Consider the following 25,601-nt stretch of genomic DNA (forward strand, 5'->3'; position numbering starts at 1 on the left):
CAGGCGAGGATGCTTTATGAAAAAAAACCGCTGCATCGACCAAAGAAGCGGAAACATGAAAACACTTGCACATATAGCAAATAAATACCCAGACAATGACGCGTCTATCTTACCTGTGCCATGAGCCAAATCGATGCCCGGTTCGGTGAGTATGTTCGGGTCACTTTGAGATCTGCCTCGTTGCAGACAGCCGTCTAGTCCATCCGATGTAGCCATGGGGAGACAGCACAGGAATCCTGAATAAAATATTGAAAACCCTACCAGAGGCAGGCAAGGTCAGGAGGAAAGCAGCGAGCGAGTGCAGATTTAATTCGCTCTGACAACAGCCGCTTTGAGCATCTACCAGGGAGCCATGGCTGAGCAGAAATTCCGTGTGTGTGTGTGTGTGTGTGTGTGTGTGTGTGTGTGTGTGTGTTTGAGCGTCTGGGCTGTGTGCGCGATGATGTGTGGATGTGGGAGGGGTGATATGCCCCCGATGATGCCCGTCCCTGTCCAGCAACACGACAAAATATTCAGCACACCAACTAGGATGCACACATTGATACATTTTTTGGGGCTCATACTGTATATTTACCGGTATGTATTTAATGGCTAAAACATATTGGCAACTCATCATCATCCTTTTACAACCCCCCTCCTCGCATCGTTTATTTAAGGTCTATAAGCATAGGTCTAACCAGCCCAAACGCTATGAAATGCCCGATTAATTCGAGCACGCATTGTAAAAGGCTGCCATCAATCAAGAATTAATATGGCATTTGGCTGTAATTGGTTGATTAGAATGCAACAATGGACATATATGACATTTTTCAACTGATGATGTGCATTTACTGTACTCTTAGATATATGCTGACATAAATTAAAGGTATATTGATCAGGGGTTTGCATTATGACTTGCAATTTCTGCATGAATTCAAATTTTCAAAGCACAGTATATTTATATTTAAGGATGCACAGCGCTGTTTATGTGCTTTGCAAACTATGACCCAACGTTATTATGTCAAAAACGCGACATATTGTTAGAGGAACAATGTATATGAAAACCCCAAAATCTAAATTCAAATAACTGTATTGAAAGCATAATTAAGATCTAGATGCTACCGCTTTCACATTAAAAATAACATTAGACACCATATCGTCATTGGGGGTGTACAAAAAAATAATATGTTTGGTGACACACGGGGAAAAAAACTGCTATTAAAGCTAATTAAAACATAAAGAACAAAGTAAAACCACATAAATCAAAGAGATTAAACAGTGACAAATAACACAGCGTAAATGCATAAATGACATCGACGCTCCGTTAAATTACTATTATGTTTACAATAATTGCTTGAAATTATATAATTACCACTAAAATATTATTATATACTCGTCAAATATGACAGAAATAAAAAATATTTTTCCTAAAACAAAGACGGTGACACAGGAACACATATGGAAGCAGCTCATTGGCTGGTTCTACGTGTGACGCGACAACGCGGAAGTGAACCACCACCGTAGAAGCAAAAATGGCAGCTCACAGGTGCCGCTACTCGGCTATGCTGCTCATTCTTTACAGTTTGTCGGTTTTTATCATCGCAGACAGCCAAGACTCGACACTGCCTGGTGGTCACCATGCCGCCGCGGTTGATAATCCGCAAACGGCCACAGAGACAGCGGGACAAACGGCCGAGCAGCCCGCGGTGGAGGAGAGGCGGTGGGAAGCCACTGAGGTTGAAGATGATGCTGCAACCGACGAACAGGACAATTCTGGTCCTGAACCCGCGGTCACCTCCTCGATACCTCAACATAAAGACGATTTCCAGGAGGAGCTGGTCATCAGGCCGCTGCACTCAGGAGATATTTACGCCAGCTTCCAGTTCCGCACCCTGTGGGAGACTGACTTCATGAGGGGAAATAAAGGTAAGCTAACTGTTAGCACTGACTGAATACAATGGTAAGATACAACTTTATATATCCCCGGGGACACTGACAAAAGCCCATTTCACTTTGGAATGAAAAGTTTGATTTTGTGTGCAGTTTTTATATTTATAAATAATTAGTGCCATAACTAGGTTAAAATTACCTGAATTAAGTGGTTGGAAGACTAACCTTTGTATTTAAAAAAAAATAGTGGAAGCTCCCTGAGGCCCATCCTACCCTTAAAGGCACAAAATGATCTGTCTCTAAGCTTAGTTAGAGCCCAGAAAGGGATGCTGCTCATGTCTTTACTCAAGAAAGGGCATTCAGGGTTCCCAAAAAAGAAAAGAAAGAAAGGAAAGGCAAAGAGAGCAGAATGACTTTGAATAAAAAAATGAGAAGGTGCCTGAGGGAGACATGCTACACCCCTGATTTTATGTTATATATCCAGGGGTCTCATCTATAAAACAGTGCGTAGGATCCATACTACAAATGTACATACGAACAAAAGTCAAAAATGGTGTGCGCCAAAAAGTATTTGACAATTTTTACAATCAGGCTTCCACCTCACTATATGCGTTGCCAGATTCTTATCTCCAAAATGTTCATGAGCATAGTTTCTCCCATCAAGTCTGTCTTTATACATCACAACTTTTCCTTGTGAAGCCTCATTTCGGGCCTCCTTTTGGGTGTATGCAATGTTTAGAAATGAGACCCCAGGTTTCTAAGTGGTTTCTTGATGCACCATTAATCTGATGAAAAATTTAAACAGTGACAAGATTACCCTCTGATACAATTTTATTTTTTTCAGTCTTTCTTTATTTAGTCTTCTTACTAACATTAAAATGACTTAAAAGTCTTTATTTGCATGTAACTTATGACAGAAAATATCAGTTCCTGTTTGAAGTCTCAAGGTTTGACGATTGCATCAAATTAATTTTGACACTGTAGTAAAGTAAAATTGACAAGACAGAAGTAGATCTACTGTTCATTCATTTTTATTTATTTTTTCACCAAAGCTGTAGCCTCACACTAGGCTAGCTCAGGTAAACTCTGAAAGAATATTACAGAGGCTAGAGCTAGATACACATCCCATAAATTACATACACTATATACCCATTTTTTCTATAGTTAACTCATAATCGTATCATTAGACAGCAGTTTTGCTTACCATAACCCTAAACTGTGTGATGTTATGTTGTGTTTCTCAGTGTCCCACTACCGGCTCTTTCCCAAGTCCCTGGGCCAGGTCATCTCCAAGTTCTCAGTGCGAGAGCTGCACATCTCCTTCACACAGGGCTACTGGAGGACCATGCAGTGGGGGCAGCCCTTTCTGCCGTCCCCTCCTGGTGCTGAACTCTGGGTCTGGTTCCAGGATTCTGTAACAGAGTGAGTATGGCCCTCTGGTGGCTGCAGAGCATCAAACAAATGTTCAAAAGTTCAACAAAAAGCAGTCTTTGACCAAATCCTGCCGTGTGCGCCATCATTCATTGTAATGTTTTCATACAATGTTTCTGCCCTTATTAGTGTGGATGGCACGTGGAAGGAGCTGACAAATGTTTTGTCGGGGATCTTCTGCGCTTCACTGAACTTCATTGACTCCACCAACACTGTTCAGCCCAGTGCATCCTTCAAACCGCTGGGTATCAGCAACGGTAAAGAGAAGTTCCTTCAATCTCCCTTGGTGTTAATGTGAAGCTTTCTAGTGATGAGCCTGAATAGAAGCAAATGCTGTGATTAGATGCCTTAAACTAGCAGCATGCAGGTGCAAGAGATACTGTCCAAGATGCATAGACTGATTTTTTGTGTGTGTGTGTGTGTGTGTGTGTGTGTGTGCGTGCGTGTTGAATTCGAAGTGACGGATCACCGCTTCCTTCGCTATGCCACCCTCCCACGAGAGATTGTTTGCACTGAGAATTTGACACCCTGGAAGAAACTCTTGCCATGTGGATCCAAGGTGAGTGTCTGTGTGTGTGTGTCTCTTTATGTATTTCTTAAAACACTTAAATAGCATGTGTGCTCCGTTGTATGATGCACATATTAACATCCAGGATCTTGCGTCTTGAGCACCACATACAAGGACATTCTCAAGATGATATATTCAAACTGACTCTCCAGTGTTCAGATGTTGCTGACTGCAGCTAACTCACTTTCTTCTTCTGTTTCTTTGTGTTGTCATGATGCATTTGCAGGCTGGTCTCGCTGTGCTGTTGAAGTCAGAGAAACTCTTCCACAGTAGTTTTCATTCTCAGGCAGTGCACATAAGACCCGTGTGTCAGGACTGGCAGTGCAAAACCACATCCTGGGAGCTGAGACAGACACTGAACGTGGTCTTTGACCTGCACACCCCCGGTCAGGGCAAACGAGGTGAGCAAAAGCACATTTTAACTGCATTCACCCCACATTTAAAGTAACTTTGGTATTCAACTTGGACACTACTTTCCCATGTTTTTGTGTCTAAGTAACAGCAGTTTTGAAATTGGTACAGTACAGTAACCATTAGGGGCATTTGAGCACTTTTAGGTGTTTACTTTTGCCACTGATGGACTCAGATTATTTGTCTTAGTATTTGACAACATCATGGAAAGGATCCCTACAAAGACAGACCTTTGTGTTAAAGAGTAGGATCCATTTTGTTTCACTAGAAATAGCCCTGAAGTCTCTATCGAAAAGCCCACCAGACTCCATTTAAATAAACAGTAATTTTAGTGTGTATAGAACTGGTATATTTTCACATCCTACTGGGTGAATTAAGGGTTTATTTCAATCAAAGCAGAGTTAATGATTGCTGAAACAGTGTAAAGATGAACCAAGGTGGTTTTTGAGAGTTTTATTTTGTTTCTGTCGACTTTGAATGAAGCTTGTTTTACAGTGATAAAATTATTGATTATTTTAATGGGGTTTTGTTTGCTTTGGTGATGGCAATTTAAGGTCTGTTTCTAGTGAAACAAAAAGGATATTACTTGTTAACAAAAATGTCTTTCTCTTTAGGAATCCTTCCCATAATCTTATTAAACATTTAAAATAATAATCTGAGCCTGTCAGTGGTGAAAAGAAGCACTTTCAGTGGAGGTTAATGGGCGATGCACTGATACCCTAAGTATTTACGTTGTAGCGTGTCTGTCACTCAATACTGGACCAATTCCAATAATTGTTGTCTCCATTAGTCACTGAAACACAAAGCCTTCCCTTTATGTTCAAAATTTCTGAGTGTTTCTGTGTGTTTGGTTGTTAAAAAAAAAACCTGTGTTAACTTGAGCTGCTTGTCCCCACAGAGTGGTCTCTGTTCAAGATGTTCTCTCGGACCCTGACAGAAGCTTGTCCACTGGCCTCCTCCAGTAAAATCTACATCGACATCACAGACAACCCTCAGGTTTGACTCCTACTTAATATGCTCTCATCTGCATCACATGATTAGTTATCTCCCTTGATGTAAACTTCACAGAAGGCAAAAGAGTCAAAGTACTGTCAAGGTGGAGATATTTAAAGGTTCCCTGAGGGGTTTTTGACCTGTAGTAGTGCTTTGGAGCTGTTTATTAGAGCAGGCCCCTGTGTTGGTGAGGACACACATGCTCACACAGTCCTGCCAGTGGCAGAAGGTGTAATCTTTGAACAGTATGTATGCAGATGTGCAGCACAAGAGAAATGTAATGTCATTTTGCAGGGGGAGCAGTTTGAGCTGAGCCCGGCCACTCCCCTGCTGAGCCAGGCAGTGGTGCTCGGGGACAGACGAACCTTCTCTGTCTACGATCTGACCCAACAAGTCACCTTTGGCACCGTGCGCTCGCTCAACCTGCTGATACGCTGGAAATCCAGTGAGGGTGAGTGAGAGCAGCAGAACACGACACAGCTTTGTGTAAGAGGCTGGACATAATTATTTATGATTCAGTGCAACAAGAAAGACCATAGGAGTTAACAATAATACAATGTGTCAGCTGCATCTGTTTGTCATATCTCTCCTGGTTACATTCTGTAACTCCTCTTCTTCTATTCTCAGTCTGTGTTTGCGCTGTAATCATTTCATGTACAGTCTGCAGTCTGATCTGTTGCAACCTGTTCTTTGTGTTGGAACAGGAAGTCCTCAGCAGGCAGCAGATGATTGCACTTTCAGATTGCAACATTTGACCGTTTTAACTTTTTTTAAAGCAAGAGCAAATAAGAAAACGCTATTTGTGTCCAAGACTGTTGAGATTTATACCAAAGCAATGCAGTTCCTGTTTGCTCCCAGAGGTCTCTCTGTTAATGTGTCAAACTCTAATTTAACCTTTTAATATTGTCACACGGATGCTTTGTCAAGACATCCTTCTTCAGTGTGTATTCTGGCAGTATCACAAACAACATACACAGTTGGGGTTAATTATTGGTGACTGTAACTAGCACAACAAGTAGATCCCAGCAGGGGGAGCTACAGCCCTTCCCAACACAGAATGGTATGGTGCCCAAGGCCCACCAAAGGGCAGGCCAAAATCTCAAGGCACACCTGTATATCTGAGCACCATAGCCTCCATAACGTGTGTTATCATTGTTACCACAACATTAATGTTTGTTTTTATTTACTAATATTAAACAATTGACAACCAACCATTCAGGAATTCATTCAAAACGTTTGAAAATACATCAAAGCACCAATAACACATCCATTTAATCAGGAAATAATGTAACATAATGTGATGTGTCACACACTTATAATGTCCTTGTGCAAATGGCAACAAATAGGTTCCCCTTGAAGTTGTTTTATTGCCATATTTCTTATCTCTGCTGCAATTTTTCCCACATGTTCGACCATTAAACCTCATTTTGTCATACTGTCTGCAGGTGACATGCTGCGTCCCCTGCTCCACGCTGAGCGCTATGTGGCTGGCTATGGGCTGCAGACAGGAGAGATTCACACGCTCATGTACAACAACCACCCCTACAGGTCTTTCCCCGTGCTGCTGCTGGACTCGGTGCCTTGGTACCTTCGTCTCTACATCCACACCCTCACTGTGACCAGCAAGGCGAAGGACAACAAGCCCAGTGAGTCACTTTAGAAAGCTGAGAAGAAGGCGTGTGCTAACAGGGTTTGAAAATAACAACTATCAATGTGCCAAACACTGGAGGGATTTGATTATGAGAGGTAAATAAATAAAAGCCACTTATAACTGATTATAGAAATCAGATCGGCCTCACACAAAGAGCAAATGTAAAGTGAGGCGGTGTAACATTTCTGTGTTAATGTACCTGAAGTTAAAGTGTGGGTCCATCTGCATTATTTTCTGTGTTTTTCAAATGGAAACTCCCACTCAGCTGTTAGCAAAGAGTGGTGACGCACTCTCAACACACACTGTTTGTAGACAGCGTAAGCAAAGAGAGTGAGCAAAGTGTTAGCTTCTGAGATTTGAGCTTGGAGGTGGAACATGGTGTCATTGTATTATCATTAGACCTTTATTTAGCCAGGTGAAGACACTTTAAGATTCTACATAATACTGCATCTGTCCTGTTTAAACACATTTATAGATCCATAGTCAGTTTGATACTGTTGGTAAAATTTAGATTGACTTAACTCACTCTAATAACCATATTCTTACATAATACTAATGCACATGACCACATATATACTACTTGCCTGCAATGCTAAAACAAGTAAAACATGATTCGTCCCAAAATCTGTCCTTAATTTGGTTAAAAGGTGTCTTGAACGGGCCTTAAAAAGCCTTAAATTTAACTGTCTGATACCTGTAGATACCTTGTTCCTACAGATAGGTTACATTTTTTTACTAGGTACAGTAAGTTACACATACTGTAGGTTCTTAGTTTCCTCACAGGAATCACTGTTTCATGTAACTCCATGCAGGTGCATCTTTTCACCAGAAGGAGGAGAACATGAGTCGTATTCTCTGTCATGAAAGCTTTAGTGGACCAGGATTGTTTTGGTGTTTGGTTCCTGCTCAAACATAATATTTTATATAATATTAGTCTCTTAAATAACTTAGTGAAACTACAAAGAGCTGTGGATAAACATTAGAGCAGTGGATAAGTGGTCGCTCATGTTGTTCCCCTTCCACCAGGCTACATCCACTACCAGCCGTCTAAGGACCGTGTGAGGCCCCACCTGCTGGAGATGCTGGTCCAGCTGCCTCCCAACTCCATCACTGAGGTCACAGTGCAGTTTGAGAGGGCTCTGCTCAAGTGGACCGAATACACTCCTGATCCCAACCACGGCTTCTATGTCGGGTATGAAGCACGCAGAGTTGTTCTCAAATGATTATTTCCAGAGGTTGCTGAAAGAAGATGCAGCACACATGTTGCTTTAACGACCTTTTAAAAGCTGCAGGTGTTGTTTTATTTTGAGAGGCGGAAGAGTGGATGGTTTTTGGTTTAAAAATGACTCAGATCTGTCTCTTCAACATTTAGGTCTTCAGTAATCAGCTCTCTTGTACCAAGCATTGTCGCCATGGATACAAACAGCACTCAGGAACGGCCACTTTTCAGCAGCTTGTGAGTATCTAGTTGTTTGTTTTCTGAGGAAAATGTCTGTTGTTGCCACTTATTCACATATTGTTTGAGTTTTTGTAGAAGAAACACATTTCACAACACAAATCATATTACTGCTACTTGTGGCCTGAGCTGTCGCCAAGAACACAACACGACTACACTCGAAATGTAGGAAAATATTCTCACAATGTTTGGTTCTGCTAACACAACCAAGGTTCCTACGGCTTAAGGCAAATTAGATTTTTTCAAAGCTACTCAGAATGAAATTTAAGACCAGTTTTAAAATAACCCAAATTGAAGAGAGAAAAAACATGACCTGACATAAATTATTTTGGATCAGAGACAGTTTTTCCCAAATATTTATTTTAACACAAAACATGAGTTTTTTGGGAAATACTGTTTGTTGGTAGGTTTTCTTGGCGATTTTGCGTGTCTGACTCTGCATGTTGGATTCCACTGCCTTGATCCCCATTGTTCTGAGTTTGAAAAACTTGTTTGCACAAAATACGCTGAGCCTCATATGCATTTTTTTGTACTGACATCAGCCATGCTGCGAAATCCTGGTTAAACACCAGCTTTTAAATTGAATTTACAGTCCCCCATGTCGTCCAGGGTGCAGCGACAGCTAGCTAGCAGACAGTGAGCATCCCGGGCAGAAAACAAAATATGAGTGTTGTTGGTTTTGCTGTCTTGATCTGCATGACGTTAATGTAAGAGGCATTTGGTAAATTAAAAAAACAAAACACAGTTAGCAATTTTGAGATTTTACATTGCAACATCAGACAAGAAAAATCATAAAATCCTACTTTTCACATCAGAGCATTTTTACAACTTTTGAAAGATTGATTTAAATTATAATAATAACTTTATTTGTATAGCAAGGTTACAGAGTGCCTTCCAAAGTGCACGAAAATAAGACAATAACATCACAATAATTTAAAAAAAATGTTAAGAGCTAAGAAAAATAATGTGTACAGAGGCAAAAACAGAACAAAAGGAAATCAAAAAGTTACAAATCACAAAAGAACAAACCAGGCATTGAAAGGGAAAGCATTTCTATAAGAATACGTTTTAAGCAATGATATAAAAACGGGTAATGTGCTAGCAAGCCTAATCTCCTCAGGCACAGAACTGACCTTTCGCTAAGCCCCGCCCCTTTGTGATGGTCCAACAAGCTGTTGGAGTAAGCATGGTGCCCACACTGTAACTAACTGCACTTCTGAAGAAACCTTAACCTAGGGACGTCAAGTGAGGGTAGGCTTGAGGATCTTAAGACATTTATATACCAATTAAGACCTTATTCTTAGATGAATTGAATGTTATTTTAAGATTTTTTAAGGATCCCCGCCATGAACCCTGACAGGAGATATCAACGTAACAACAATAAATTCAATTTGAACAGTAATATATGCAGTAACTCTCAGATCTATCCTACTGCCAGTGAGCTTATGTCAAAACTCAAGTACAAATGTAAATGTAGACATGCAGCTGGGTGTGTATGTATGAATACAAAAATATAACAATACTAAACTGAACCCATCCTGCAGAGCTTGTCTGAAATGCATCCAAACCCAAACAGATCACACCCTCCTTTACTTGTCTGTGTCCTTTTATGTTTTGTAAATCAGTAACATCTGTACATCTGCTGCTGCCTTCTTTTAATCCATTAGTATGTCCATATTGTCTACACATGTACGCACTAACTGGTGTTTAAAGTTGGGGAAAAGGAAAATAAAAAGAAACACATCTGAATGATCAGATTTCCTGTCTCCCTGCAGTTTTCCCTGTAAAGAGGAATCCACCTACTTTGTGCGAGTCTACACAGAGCCTCTGCTGGTCAACCTGCCAACCCCAGACTTCAGCATGCCTTACAATGTCATCTGCCTGACCTGCACTGTGGTGGCTGTGGGTTACGGCTCCCTCTACAACCTACTGACCCGCAGCTTCCAGATAGAAGAGCCCAGCCCGGGACTGGCCAAGCGGATAGCCAACATCATCCGCAAGATGAGGGGCGTGCCACCACTCTGAGGCTGGACACACACGCCAACTGGCTCCACTTATAGAAAGGAAGCTTTCCTTTTGGTGAAACCACTGGTAAACATGTGATATTCAGGGAAGAACTGAGTCAAGCACTGGTATGAATGTTTTTTTTTTTTGAAACGGTCAACTTGAAGGTTTTGTTTTCAGATGGAAGAAGACACATTGTTCTTTTGAACACAAATGTATTCAGGATCCTCTCCTGCTGGTGAAGGGTGAGAAATATGGAAATGTCTCTACTTGGATGTAAAGAAAAGGACCAGATCTGTGCAGCGTGTTGCTATGGTAACTGCATCAGAGTTTTGATTGTTTTTGTTTTTTATATTTGAGGCCATAACTCCACAACATCATGATGCAGCCACAGTGTCTCTGAGACACTTAGTTACTTTGTTAATGATGTTTCTACAGATATGAGACTGATGGTCTTACACAGCATTACAAAAGGATAGCAAAAGGATAATCTCCTGATCAGTTAGGACAGGTTGTCAAATAACTCTGAAAATACTGAGTTTCCCATGTCCAACCAGAACACAGCAGCTAAGTCTAACTGTGGGACATCCAGTGGTATGTCCTCTATTTATACAGTTCCTAATTTATTTGTCTTATCTGACACATGCTCTGTAGTAGTTTTAATATATGAGAAAAGAAAACTCATAAAAATACCAAATCCGTCATTCTTTTAAATTTGTTCTAGGCAGCATTTCTCACCTGGAACTGCTTGTTCTATAAAAAGGAAAAGCCCTCTTATCAAAAGTTTATTTTGCACTTGTTTGTTGGATGCATGCTCGAATGTTAACAGACTTCACCCACAAACTGATGATTTGTATTTCAACTGGTCAACACTTTGTGTTTTTTGCATGCCTCCACAGCGAACAGCTAACATTCTTCATGAATTGAAGTAAACGGGGACTACGTTTAACATCAGCAAAACTATACAAAAATATCTGTGTACAAAGTCTCACATAACTCGTGCAATATAGTCCAAGTCTCATTTTTTTCAGTCGTTTTCTCAGTACTTCTCAAACACATGCATTTTCCCCTAGAAAAACCTTAAGATTTAAAACACTTTTGCCTACGAGTAGTGCACCCTGAGTGTGCCTGAGCACATTCATACAAATGAGCTCTGCTTGAGCAAAGTTCAAAGACACATGTGTGCCCAGATACACTACTCAGCCATGCAAGCGACTGTTTTTACTGACGTGTTTTAAGCTATAAGGTTTTAGCTATGTGCATGTGTTTGGGAAGTACGGTGCAATTGTACTGCATGGGTTTTGTGAGAGTTCGTAAACAGATATGATATAGTTTTGCTTTTGTTAAATGTGCTCTCTGTTTACTTCAATTTATGAAGAATGCCTTTTTGGATTCTCTGTTCACTGTGAACACATGAGAGAAAAACAGTTTGCTTCACGAATTTAACGAAACGCACAGAGTAATTGATACACTAATTCTAACTCATTTTGCAGGTGGCTTATTCTTTTAAACGCGATTTTCAGCAGGTCTCTTCATAGCTAATTGCCTTCAGTTTGTTGGGTTGTAAACTCACTTATCAGTTCAATGCAGTTTCAGTGTGTCTTATTCATAGCAAATTGAAGTCTGTTATTATGGAATTACCATCACCCTACCAGTAAATACTACCATTCATTTGTTTGTTGAACTTTTTACCCAGATCAATCCTTTGTCATGTTTGTCTGCCTAAAAGTCCACTCTGCAGAATGTGAATATTTGAAGCGGTACGGTGTGTGTGTCGCAAAACCTGTGTGTCTTTAACGCCTTTTCAATAAACTAACAAACATCTTTTTTTCTCCAAGTTTTATTCAAACATTGAGCAGTGAAAGAAAGCACACTGTTCCAAACTGCAGCGGGGCTGGAGCTCTATTACTTCCCACTGAGTGCCCACATTTTTGTGTAAACAAACTTGGCCCCACTTCTGGCAGACTGCGAGAGAACAAACACAGACGTCTCTGTGTTTGGCCGGTCAGCGAGTCTCACCCCTGCACGTTTGGCAACGGCGTGGAACGAAAACAAAGGAAAAAGCAGCATTCCACATAAGTGATGTTCATATGTGGTCAGCTGCAAACTATGTTATCTCTCTAAGTAAACAGACAGCCAGAGAACATGGTGTGTTTTTAAGTGACTCAGCCTTCATTTCATTCTGCACGTTTGTAATTGGCTAGACGAGTACACTTAGTCACACTTTTTAAATCTGGCTGCGTACATTAACTTTAATTCGAGCTGCTTTTTAAGATATGTGAGGTTGCGGTGCAACAGTGTCGAAACCTTTCGAGCTGCAGGCATTCCTGGCCACCTCTTTAAATACTCGCTCTCTGCCAGTAAGCACTTTCCATTCTCAGCATATTTCATCATTTGTTTTCTCAGCTGAGTTCTCATTTAATAGGCCCGTAAAACAGACCTGTGCAACTGGAGACCTGTAACCTGCGAGGTGATGAATATATAAGACATTTCTGGGGTCTGGAAACATGTTTATTGGTTGAAATACAAAGGAATGAAAATTGCTCCAAACCTTCAAGTTCTACAAGCAACAGATGTAAAAGTACAGTACATATTTAATCCATTTAAAATATACTAGATGATACACTATCAATACTTGTAAGCAAAATACTGTAGGTCTTTTCTAGAATGTGAATGGTGCCCTACCAACTCATTTCCTCCTGCTCTTGTTCCTCCAAATGTACTCAAAGTAAAGGCACATAAAATGGCGTCTTAACTGTATTAAAGGAAAACAACAAAATACTTCCACTCCCAAACTTTGTGCAAACTAACGCTCATATTGTACCAAACTGTGCAACTATGGAGTTGAAAAGGTAAAAAAAAAAAAAAAGTGATACATTTTCTGTGTTGCATGAAAGGAACCAAACAAGTGCCACACGTGTAGCTGAGACGCTGAGCTGTCCAATCAGCAGGGCTCACTGCAGGCGTGGCCGCAGGTCGTCTTGCAGCACTTCTGCTCTCCTGGACACTGACCATCATGGTAGCAGTACTCAGCACACATGGGGGTTCCCTGGGGGAGAGCGCAGCGACCACGCTTCACTGAAGACACATAAACATACAGTGTCACATTCATCCAATCACAGGAAGGAGAATTCTGGGGGATTTTTGCCACTGTTGTTCACATCTAACCTGTGTATGGTACAATGCACTCATGTCCACATCCATTGTGGCAGCACTTCTCATTACTGGGGCAGTCACTGTCGTTGGAGCAAAATTCAGCACAGGGTCCTGAGCCCCATTTCCTGCGAGGACACGCTCCTGGCTTGGCTGATGGGACAAAGATAAATTAAATACAAAGACAGCTAAAAGAGAAGTTTAAAAGTTTGTGTCCATGCTTGATTCCCACATCAGTTCAGTCACTGAGGAGACTCAGAATCAAAGCTTCATAGAGTTAAACATTGTGGCTCGTACTGAAAGCAGGAGGGACACAGACAGCTCCACAGTCAAAGACACAGCATTTGTGGTCAGCAGGACAGTCTTCATCACACACACACCCCTTATGTGATGGGACAACATTAAGGCGACGTGGGCAGTGGCCTGGTTTGGGGAGAATCACTGAGAGAAAGAGGCAGTGAGGCAGAAGAGGAGAAAGATCAGCTGTGGTAACTGAGATATTAATGACGGTGTGTGGCTGCTGAACAGCTTAGTGGTGGAATGAAACACAAACATGCATTAATTTTTAAAGAAGTACACAGTGTATTGCTAGATTACACATTAAACACATCTCATAAGTTAAAAAACATACCTGTTTTATTTCCATCAGCTCCTGCAGCAGAAACTATGTCAAAGTGCAAAAATGCACCGAGAGCTAAAACCAGTGCACAAACTGCCGACCAGTGTGGCTCCATGGTAACTTCTTTCTCTCAAGAATGTACTCCTGTTTGGACAAATATCCCAGTACACAACCTGCAGGCTGAGCAGCCAGGCACAGGATGCTGGGTCCTTGTGCCTGTAGACTTCAAGTCCCACAGCTGAGCTTTATGGTGGGATGTGACAACAGACTCAGCTGCTTCTAACTGAATCTGTTCAGCAGGTAATAATGGAGTGTTCTATTTTTTTAGTGCATAATATTAATTTTGTAGTTTGTATTTGTCAAAGTTGTTTTATTCTGTAACCACTTATCCTATTCAGGGTTCCGGGGGGGCTGGAGCCTATCCCAGCTGTCACTGAGTGAGAGGCGGGGTACACCCTGGACAGGTCACCAGACTATCTCAGGGCTGACACACAACCATTCATGTTTGCGTTCGCCTATGGGCAATTCAGAGTCACCAGTTAACCTAACCTGCACAGAGGAAGCTGGTGTACCCAGAGAACACCCACACTGACACAGGGAAAACATGCAAACTCCACACAGACCGCCTAGGACCCGTCTGTGTGGAGTTTAAAGAATACTAGAGAACTGAAATAAATGTCATGAAGAATAGTTTTAAAGGCTCTGAAGGACTTAAACGCTGCACACACTCCTAGCCCGAGTTTGACTATAGAATATGAATACGAAAACTAACAGCCAAAATATTTTCAGATGGATGTCCATGAAGCAGAATCTTATCAAACAGGAGTCCATGACCTCATATGTATCAGTGTGTATCAGTTCAGGGGTCCTTAATGCAAAAAAGGTTGAGAACCACTGGTGTAGACAGCTCAGGTATAATTTAACAGGATTGTGTTCTTGAGCAAGTTGTGGGGTCGATAATGACGACAGTTTAATTCATTTAAGACCTTTGCAAGATCATTTTTAATCATATTTAAGTAGTCAAGCATTGCAGGTAAGTGTAAAGGAATATATATGATCCTCTGCAGAGGTAGGTTGTATGTAGAAATACGGTTAATAGAGTGAGTTAGGTTAATCTACATTTTGCCATGAAGTTAATACAAAGTATTTATGGATTAAATTCACTCAGAAAAGCTGAAGTTGTTTTAAATGAAAAGATAAATGAGATCATGTTTGTGGCAATTAATCAAATTTAAGACTACTTAATGACTTTAATGGATTACTGTTTATAAAATTATTTATACAACAGAATATAAGACATTTTAAACACCTGCACACACCCTGTGTTACATTTAGCTTGAGTGCACTCTACCAGCATTTCGTATTTATAATGTCTTTTCTGCCTGTGTTGTCTTATTTACTTGCGTTGTCACTTTAGTTGCCACTTGAACTACACTGTGTAAAATTTAGTGTCACGTATCTGACAGTGGACGTGCTTTGTATTTTGCTCTCAGTCTGACCCTGTGGTGCCATCTACTGGCAGAATCAGGAGCTACATGAAAGCTGTTAGATGTGAAGTCTGAGTAATGTTTCACTGACACTGAGGTAGCACAACATAAACACTGCCAGTGTCTTAACAATTTTCATTTAACTCTCTGTCACTAATATCAAGGACAAGCAGCTCAAATTGTTTTATTTGCACCACACTTGTTAAAACAGGCTTTTAGGGATGAGATATGGGGACTACTCATCATAAAGGTTAATGCCAGTTAAACTAAAGTGAAGTTAAGATGTGCTGGCCATTTTCAAGTGAGGGAGATGATTACACACTTATATAAAGAGCTTCTCTCCTGAAATATAAATTTGAGGGAACAGAAATTTCATTCAAAGGCATTCCCCTCCTATACTTTTAATTCCCTCGCATTCACATGTCTTATTTTGATGTGTTTCCATGTCTTGTTTTACTCCCTGTATTCTTGCTTACGTTTTTTGTTTTTTTTCTGTGGATGAAATCTGACTTCTGACTTCCTTGAAAAACAACACTGCGTCTCGTCTCTGAGCCCTGACAACAGCACATCAATGAGACGGTCTGCACATTTACATTTTGTCCCCTCATGAGACAGCATGCAGCTTTGCACGTATTCAGTTTCAGATGAGTCTGGCCGTCTTTGCAGTGAGATTGGACTGTCCATCTGATCCAGTCCCCTGATACTGATAAGGTGCTGCCAATCCATGCACTCGACTGTGCTGTGTCACGGACGAGCCTCAAGACACGAACCTAAACTGCTCATTTTCATATATTGGGAGAAGTTCTTCTTTGATTTCTGATGTACGTGTGTGAAAATATTCCTGTCTTAATACCTGCGTTGTGAGTATTTGTTGTAGTAAACTGTTACATTGAGGGGGATGACGCAGGGAAACGCTCCATGGAAACATTGGTTTTATGTGTGCGCCACTGTAATAAAAAGACTGTGTGTAATTCTCTTTATCCGTATGTATGTTGGGAAAATGGTCCCAAACTTTGACCTTCAGTGAACAGTGGTCATGTTACTTTTTCAGCAAAATAATAATTAGTTTATAAAGGCAATAGGGCATGGCTTTCACCTTAATACCTTTTATTACCACGCCAGTAGAGGTATGTTGAAAAGCCACAAAATGAATTCCCTAATGTGTACCTCTGTTACTGCAGTGAAAGGTACAGTATAGCTCATTCTGTCAGGTATGAAATTTACAACAGAATGTGCGACCATCTCATAAATGTGGTTAATAGTACAGACATGTCCTCTGAAATATATTTTATTGCCACTTAACACACATTGCAAATGCACACATTGTGTTGGTAGGTCATTCTTACACAGGCTCCCCCGTGTCTTAATGTTATCCTGACGAAATGATAATAATAATGTTTACTTATTGTTTATGCAGCAGCATGGTAGGACAAATCTGATCTGGACCTGAACAAAATAATCGTTTTTTTTTTGTTTGTTTGTTAGTTTTATAAAGTTTCCATTTCAATGTGTAGATAGTGACGTTTTTAAAAGTGCAACGAGGAAAATTTGTCATGAGACAGAATTGGGAAATAGTACAAGCCCCAAAAGCTGCCTCAAAGTTAAACTTACAGCAGCAACCTTGAGTCCAGAAAAGTGGGGAGGCTGTGTAAAATGTAAATAAAAACAGAATGCAATGATTTGCAAATCATTTTTGACCCATGTTCAGTTGAATACAGTCCAAAAAGGAGATATTTAATGTTCAAACTGATCAACTTTATTGTTTAATGTAAATAAACACACTGAATTTGATCCCTGGGACACGTTCCATAAAAGCTGGGACAGGGGCATTGAGAAACATTTTGTTGGACTTTTGTTTGCCCACACAGTTTTTCACAAAGTAGTGAATCTTGCACCACCAGTTAACCAGTTAACCTGTGAAATGTTTGAACAGGTGTTTTTTGAGCATTGAACATCAGTTTTTGCAAATCCTTGCATTCTGTTTTTATTTCTGTTTTACACAGCATCCCAACTTTTTTTTGGAGCTGCTGCTGTACAGTAAGTGATGTGTCATTGCATAGTAATGGACTACCCGTGGTGTGTTTGGTGAGTTGAGTTGAGTTCGGGGCTGTTTCTGATTAAACAAAAAGGATGTTACTCATTAATGCAAAGCTCTGTCTCTGTAGGGATCCTTTCTACCATGTTGTCAAACACTTAATAGTAACAGTCTGAGCCCGTCAGTGACCGAAACAAGCTTTACTTGGATGTACATTGACTGTGCCTCGAGTGCTTAGTTTTGTCTCCATTAGTTACTTAGATACAAAAACATGGGAAAATAATGTCCAGGTTGAGAAATACCAAAGTTACCCTTTGAGGCCCCAATACAGAGAGAGAGTTCATATTAGGGATCAGAACACCCTTTCTGTCTTTCTCCCGTTAAAATAATGTTTGGCAATAAATGTCTGATTAAAGCTATTTCGATCTGGTTATAGTAAACATCAAAATATGACTGGAGATGACATACTGAGGGATATACAGAAGGATCAGTTGAAGAGAAAGTGGAAATTAATGTAAAAGAGCTGAAAAAATGCAGAAGTGAGGGTGAGATGTGCAGGTGAGCTGGATCAGGGTTGTTCCTGTCCTTCAACGTGAACCATGTTTTGAGATGAAATATAGTATGTACAATGCAAATCTAATATTTATGTTGCATATGTGTAAATTACACACACACACACACAGAACAGAATGGAACAGGAGAGTTTAGAATGGAACACAGAATCTCTTTGATTGCTTGAATCTCTACAAGTACCCCCTGCACTTGTCAGTCTCACACTGATCTCACTGAGAGAAGAGTACACACACAGTTGTTTCGTCTTTCGAACAATTGAGTTGGTTTTTGAAAAAGTATGGAGAATTGCAACTTGTCGAAGATCTGCCTCCCATTTCGGAAGTGGATCCACAAGAACAACGAGGATGGTGGTGTAAGTAATCAACTCTTTTGCACACAAAAACACAAATATTCTCCCAGCTCTGAAAACTTGAAGCTAATGTTTCATCAAAAAGACTCCAGACTGCTAAACTCTAATTGTTTTCACTACAATTGAAATTCTAAATCATATTTTTACCGTGCTGTTACCTATAGTATCAGTTCATTTATTGTGAGTTTTGTCAAAATAGGTAACATCTGTGTATTCTCAGAGCTCTGACAGTGTTGCAGTATCAACTGTTTTGCAATTTTTGCTTTGTTTTGGTGGAAAGAATTGGTTTTGAGAAGCGGGAATGTGGTTTTAAGTGCAGTGTTTCATTTTGCAAGACATTTACTGAGTTTTCAAAAGAAAAGTTTTGTGTTTAGAGTTTTGAGAAGTTGAGCTACAGTTTCAGGAAATGTGCTGAAACAATTGAGGAAAAACTGTCATCTCTGATCTTCCTTCTGTTCATAACTGAGTCAAAGTGGATCATCTCAACTGTAATGATTACCAAGTTACTCAATAGTGTTGTGCTTTATTTCCACAGCAACCTGGGAGCCACCGTGGACATCAGAATCCTGATGGCTCGACCAGTGAGTCCAGCATCCTGGACTCCCAGAGGGCAGGGAGGGCTACGTTAGTTCGCCAGGCAGAAAACCTGTGCACTGCGACAAAAGCCCGAAATGACGCTGTTCTGGGGAGACTGGGACTCCCCGTTCAGGACGTCACCCTGCCTTCACCTCGACCACCACCTTTCCCAAAAACAAGCATCAGATCTCCCCAACGAAGAAGGAGGATCGCCCCTCGTTCAGATGTTCCTCGTTTCAACACTGAGGTCATCGACAGACACCAGAGGCCTGGAAGTCTTGATGAGGAGGACGACTCCTTCTGGGAGAAGGTGCTTCTTGGCAGCCAGATGGCTGCCCTCACATGCAAGGAGGCTCAAATGGCAGACCGAGACCAGAGCTCAACCTCCTCCCTCAGCTCGGTTGATTGTCAAACACCCAGTGAGCTGAGGGCCATTGCTCTGATTGAGGAACCAACAACTCCTCCTCTTCCTCGTCGAGCAGTCCCACTGTTCAGGAGAAGAACGTCTCGTCTGCCTGTACTTTCAGCCAAACACAGTGGAGCAGGTCAGTTCCTCAAGACAAACTCTTTTAGGGACAGATTAGCTTTTGTGGGAACACCTGCTGTTCCTTCTGGTTGTTTATGTTCCTGTTAGACTCAAACAGCATGGGAATTTTTTGCTAAATCATTGGACATCATCTCAAATATTACAACACTTTATTACAAGTACAACACTTACATCTAAGTTACTCACTGGGTATGGGAACAGTCGAAATTTATGTGATCCTTTTTTTGCGCTAACAGAGAAAGAGGTAGCCGATGGATGTAGGCTACAATCGGCTAAAGGGAAAGTCAAGGCTTTTGTGGAGAGACTGAAATGCCTCCAGCTGGCCTCCATCCCTTCACCTCGACCTCCAGCAGCTCCAAAGACGACCCCTGCAGCGGCACCCAAAAGGGTCCCTGCACCACCTACCATGACACGCCCTGCACCTGCTCCGACAGCAACCCCTGTGGAGACGCCTTTGGCTCCCACCCCTCCAAGAGTTCCCCAGGCCCGGAAACGAGGGACTCGACCCGGGGTGGCCCTGTGTCCCGCAAAAGCCGTCAGCGTGGCAGGTAAGTTCTGATATCCTGAATAATTGTAGTCAACGCTGTGAACTGTACTCATGGGTTTCTTATAGTTTTCTGTAAAGAATTATAATAGCTACTGTGAGTACAGTGCTATGAATGACAGGACATGAGTAAAGACTGTTTTGCCTTTTACCAGGCAAGGACACAACCACCGACTGCAGCCCTAACGCTGCAGTGGACAAAAAGGTCAAGAAGACGGAGCTACAGCCGTTGACCGACCCTGTGCAGAGCCTGTCTGCCTGTTTCAAGCTGCTCTCCTTAGATGACTGGTAAGACACCGACAACACAGAGCAGTCTGTTGTACCAGCTCAACAAATGTTTAATCTTAAGTCAGTCATGTTGCAACTACTTTGACATGAAGCCTGTCAGTTTCACATCAATATGGAGCCAGCACATGTTGGTAACAGTAACTTTTATGAGGTTAATTATACTTTACATTTTAACATACAGGGAGAAGAAAATCGACAGCTTGAAAATCATTCAGGCTCTTGCACAGCACCACCCAGACACACTGAGGACAAAACTGCATGAAGTGTGTCTGGTTCTCATCGAGGAGGTATTGTACACACTTTCCTCTATGCATTTTCATTTGCCAGCATGTGTCTATGAGTGTGCACACTACAGCTTTCACTGATGATGTTTATTCTCACTATACAGGTGAACAACTTACGCTCAGCCGTTGCTTGTGAAGCAATGGACACCTTGGCAGAGCTGTACGTTCACCTCCGAAAGGCCATGGACCCAGAGGCAGAGGGAACAGGACGAGCCTTGCTGCTGAAACTGGCACAGACAACGAGTGCCTTCATTCACCAGCAGGCTAATCTGGCTCTCGACGCCCTGGTAGACAGCTGCAGCCGTGGTCGCATTGTGAGCGCTCTTTTGAACGCAGGCCTGAGGTAAGAGGAGAGAAGAGGTTTATTTTATCAGCAAAAAACCTTAAAACAAAGTTAAATATGATAATGAAACATAGTGTCTTATATTCCCCTGTCTTTGCCCCTCCGCAGCCACCGATGTGCTGCAGTCAGAGGCAGCATGGCTCAACATCTGCACCAGCTGGCTGACAGTCTGGGAGCAGCTCACATCTTGACAGCAGGAAGGACACTCACAGAGCGCTTCCTTCTTGCTGTCTCCAAGATGTGTGTCGATGGTGCACCAGAAGTGAGGTGAGTTATCAAGTTCTTTAGATTTAGTGTAACATTTTGCACAATCTTGTGAACTTGCAGCTCCTGTTTCTTCGTCCAGTGTTTCCACAGTCATAATTTAATTTTTCTGAATACTGAGCTAAATGAGAAATGTCTTTCTCCATAGGCACCATGGACAGATAGTCCTCTTAAAATTGGCCGACCACAAGGACTTCATCAAACTGTGGACAAAGATCGTTCCAGTAAAGGAAAGATTATCACTGGACAAGATCTTAAAGAAGGCCAAGAAATAGAGGACATCTGAAATATTATTTATTTATTTATTTATTTATTATTCAGCTATCTATTTATCTATTTATCTATTTATTTATTTATTTATTTATTTATTTATCTATTTATTTATTTATTTATCTATTTATTTATTTGTTTATTTATTATACTGTTCATATATATATGTATATATAAATGTAAATATGTATAGTTATATATTTTTATATTGTTCTAATCACTGTCTAAAATACACATTCATAATCATTTACAGCGTGTCTATTACTTTGTCATTCTTAATGTCCATACTGTGACTTTACTTGTTGGTCTGTCCTGTTCACACTGACATTTATTGCCTGTCTGTCTGTCCTGGGAAAGGGATCCCACCTCTGTGGAGATTCTCCTCATCCATACGTAGGGTCTAAGGACAGAGGGTGTCATATGCTGTTCCGATTGTGAAGCCTCTTTAGGCAAATTTGTGATATTTGCTTTATAAAATCAATAGTTTTACAATTGCTAACAAGTGTTAACCTAAACTTTCCGTAAGATATTTTTTACCTTTCTACCTGCCTCTCTTACAATTAGCCAATTCGTCAATTTTCTGTTTAAAACCACATTTCGTTCATTAAATACCAACTCTACATTTCAAATTAAAAAAACTTTCTCTATGTACATGGACTCTATCCAAATACTACCTGCAAAACTACCTGCATACAACAAAATAGAAAAGCACTCAGACCTCCGCCAAGTAGGTGATATTCCCTCCCCCTCTGCATCAGATTTTGCAGCCTGCATCACAATTAGGTTATTTGCATCACTATCATTATTAGGTTATATATGCCTTCACCATGGAGACACTGTGGTGTATTTATTTCATTTTTATTTTGTACCAACACAGAATATAATATGTTCTTTTTGTATTTTTCACTTTCTTTTTTTCCATCACAGAACATTAATTTCAACTTTACAATTACAACAATATTTAGCAAGTAGAACAAGATGTGCTTTCCGGCCACCAGATGGCGCTATTTTGGCCGTCTTTAGAAACTGGAATTGCTGCTGAGGCTGTCAGACGATAGACTTTATTTATTATTTTATCCACTTTGCTTCAGCTGATCGCCACCAAAATTTTATTGTCTGTTCCTTGTCCCATTATCCACCTTTACTGAAAATTTCATCAAAATCCGTTCATAACTTTTTGAGTTATTTTGCAGACAGACAAAAACTGGCGAAAACATAACCTCCTTGGCGGTGGTAACAAGAGGAAATCCAATGGGGTTTTTTAATAATTCAGAGTCATTTTACCATAAACCACTCTGTATATTGTGGTTGAATGTTGAATGTGTGCATTTTTTGCAACATATTTTGTAAAAATGAATTAGTCATCTTACTTTTTAGAGTGTAGCCTGCAGCAGAAAATAGCAGCAAGCCAGAATTGCTGCAGTAAAACCTTTATGCGTGATTAACAAAATGAAATCCAACATATGTAAAAAACACACAACAGTGAAAAAAAAAAAAAAAAAAAAAAAAAAAGGCACAGACGGGGGAAAACACAAAAATGCAAACATGTCGAGGAGGAAAAACCTAGTCATTTCTGTGGACAGGAAAAAAGATATTTTGGCATTTAAGGTAATTTAAATAAAAAACATGTTATATTGAATGCAGGAATTCACCCAGTGTCCAGAGGAGCTGCCATGTACAGAAAATTCAGATAGTTTTAGTGAAAAATAGTTGCTGATTAATAGTGAGGAGGATACAATCATGTGAAGATAAAAAGTTAAGAAGTTAAGCTGGGAGAATAAGAAAACCAAAATATGCATTTGAGCTGCTCAGAGAATATAACAAACGAGACACGTTACCACATGTTAAAAACAAATTGAACGGTTGTAACGGCTGTAAAAAGTGCGGGGGACGGAGGGCACAGATACGGGAAGTGCAGGGGACATGTCCCCTGCCCCCCAGATTACATCCGTGCCTGCACACACAGATTCTAGATTAACAAGGGGGATGCTTTTTGGTCAATTTTCTAACAAAGGGAATGGCATCCCCCCTCATTTCAACCACTGGTCACGGTGTGCCAGCTCTAAGTAGCCTACAATATGTCAGCATTACATGTGTGGGTTAAGCCTACAGGATAAAAGAACAGATCCATCAAAGGGTCACCCAAACATTATTCATAACAACTATTAATTCAGTAATATACAGTTCCAATGAAAACTGATCACAATGATGTCTGTGAGGGACGCTAGTTCTGGAAAGAGTCTCTGAGACTCATTTTAGATGTAATATTTTAATGCTGTGAGCAACATAAATCATTTACCTCTATTGTATCTGGGAGGAGGCAAAATGTCCTCTGTTACTTGTGTGAAAAGTAGCAATACAGATAGAAATAGATGTTTGCAGCAAATTGTAGTTAAAGTGAAGAATGCCCCATAAAATATAAGGACACTTTCTATTGTTATATTATAACAAATACATCATTGAAATTTTGTAGCTGATTAAAAGCTGATTCAAACTACTTTAATCCCCAACTCTGCATCATATCAAAATTTAAAAAATGATCCTATGTTTTGTATGCCAGTCTGATATAATCTGTAAAGTAGCCTACCTACTAACTAATGTGCACCCCGCCAACATGTGTATGTAGGTCCCACGTGGGTAGTAAATGGGCTGAAATATGGGACTGTCCACGGGTTCCATGTTGGCCCCATTACCATTCGCCCATATGGGTTATGCTAATGCTATGGGTACCAAGAAGGTACAGGTTCACAATGGGCATGTTATAGATAAACCATCCATGTGGGCAAATGGCATTGGGTCAATTTGTACCCTGTGGACAGTCCCATTGGGAGCCCATTTTTCAGCCCATTTACTGCCCACATGGGACCTACATACAGATGTTGGCTTGAGGAGGGATGCCGAATTACATTTACTCTCGTTACTGTAGACTAATTTTGTTTTGTGTGTGTGTGTGTGTGTGTGTGTATGTTTGTACTTTTCTGAGCAGCTAGAACCAGAGTAAGGTTTATTTGCATAGTGGTAAATAAATAACACATGTATTGTAATTCGCCACATTTGCAGTGGCATCTGTTAGAGTAAAGACTCAAAAGTAGGTCCAGAGGAGTCGCAGCACCACCAGTTGAAAAGCGCCTGTAGTGTAGTCTGTGTCTCATAGTAGAGAGGAGCGGTGCAGAGCAAATCCAACACAGCGGCTGCACCTGAGATGCAGCAAATTGACATTGCTAAATAATTTGGTGGGGAATTCGAAAACGAGAGAATTGCGCTTGTGACTATTCCAGATGTGGGGAGCGCCTCTTCCCAAGCATCACAGCTGCGGTTTGGATGCGAGATGGAGACGTAGGGGATTCCTCTCGAGAAGGCACAGTGAAGAAGCTACAGCTGGTTTACAGAGGACAGGACAGGGACAGAGACAGAGACAGAGACAGCTCAAATTTGTTGCCATATCAAACTGCAAACTTTATTTATCATAAATAAACAAGTGTCAATCATAACATGTGATCAGGTTTTGGACCTTGTCCACACTGACTTGGCAGAGATGGCTGCCATCTTGTTTTTTCATGGATTAGTGTATTACGCTCTTACTACCACTAGATGGCACAAAAGAAGTGTCCACGAACGAGGACAACAGGTCTAAGTTCAGCAGAATAAAGCATAAGGTGCAGGAAACCCAAAATGTGATGTCTTTATATTTGGTCTGTCTGCACAAAGGCTGGGTGTTTGCGATGAGTTGCCAATTTTTTAATTCTCAGTTTTGCCCGAACTTAATAAAAGCAGTATTGAAATCAGTTTTGTGTGTGTGTCTGTGTGTATAGTATGTGTTTGGGAATGCATGCGTGCTCTATTCTGGGCAGCAGCGGTCTAAATTTAGCTCCCCTTGCTCATCCAG

General features: G+C 40.8%; 4 protein-coding genes across 6 annotated transcripts in view; 2 read left to right on the forward strand and 2 right to left on the reverse strand.

The window, feature by feature from the left end:
• Nucleotides 1-445, reverse strand: part of phactr3a (phosphatase and actin regulator 3a) — a 50,837-nt gene extending 50,392 nt beyond the window's left edge. The window contains exon 1 of one of the 2 annotated variants that reach the window (XM_033627940.2): nt 114-445. In XM_033627940.2, coding sequence (XP_033483831.2) covers nt 114-216 — 103 coding nt within the window. In that variant the 5' untranslated portion in view covers nt 217-445. The remainder of the gene's footprint in view (nt 1-113) is intronic. The other variant, XM_033627937.2, reaches the window with a different exon arrangement.
• An 879-nt stretch (nt 446-1,324) lies between these two features.
• pigt (phosphatidylinositol glycan anchor biosynthesis, class T) lies at nt 1,325-12,207 on the forward strand. Its single transcript, XM_033630252.2, has 11 exons — nt 1,325-1,905; nt 3,114-3,291; nt 3,430-3,557; nt 3,759-3,859; nt 4,095-4,269; nt 5,178-5,275; nt 5,567-5,723; nt 6,718-6,918; nt 7,950-8,115; nt 8,296-8,379; nt 10,155-12,207. Exons 1-11 carry the CDS (start codon nt 1,512-1,514, stop codon nt 10,402-10,404), a joined length of 1,932 nt encoding a protein of 643 aa, XP_033486143.2. The 5' UTR covers nt 1,325-1,511; the 3' UTR covers nt 10,405-12,207.
• Nucleotides 12,208-12,872: 665 nt separating this feature from the next.
• Nucleotides 12,873-14,337, reverse strand: wfdc2 (WAP four-disulfide core domain 2). Of its 2 annotated transcripts, XM_033628458.2 has the most exons (4): nt 14,168-14,326; nt 13,834-13,977; nt 13,552-13,689; nt 12,873-13,461 (listed from the first exon to the last, which is right to left on the reverse strand). In XM_033628458.2, the coding sequence occupies exons 1-4, from the start codon at nt 14,268-14,270 to the stop codon at nt 13,328-13,330; spliced, it is 519 nt and encodes a 172-aa protein (XP_033484349.1). In that variant the 5' UTR covers nt 14,271-14,326; the 3' UTR covers nt 12,873-13,327. The 2 variants fall into 2 exon arrangements, with proteins under 2 accessions (XP_033484349.1, XP_033484350.1); XM_033628459.2 differs by lacking the exon at nt 13,834-13,977 and having other exon boundaries at nt 13,232-13,461; nt 14,168-14,337.
• A 4,190-nt stretch (nt 14,338-18,527) lies between these two features.
• LOC117258111 (uncharacterized) lies at nt 18,528-21,693 on the forward strand. Its single transcript, XM_078170415.1, has 7 exons — nt 18,528-18,602; nt 19,135-19,720; nt 19,959-20,270; nt 20,422-20,554; nt 20,736-20,841; nt 20,943-21,448; nt 21,594-21,693. The coding sequence occupies exons 1-6, from the start codon at nt 18,528-18,530 to the stop codon at nt 21,183-21,185; spliced, it is 1,455 nt and encodes a 484-aa protein (XP_078026541.1). The 3' UTR covers nt 21,186-21,448; nt 21,594-21,693.
• Nucleotides 21,694-25,601: the final 3,908 nt, after the last annotated feature.

This window comes from Epinephelus lanceolatus, chromosome 8 (assembly GCF_041903045.1).
Source record: "Epinephelus lanceolatus isolate andai-2023 chromosome 8, ASM4190304v1, whole genome shotgun sequence".
Taxonomy (NCBI): Eukaryota; Metazoa; Chordata; class Actinopteri; order Perciformes; family Serranidae; genus Epinephelus; species Epinephelus lanceolatus.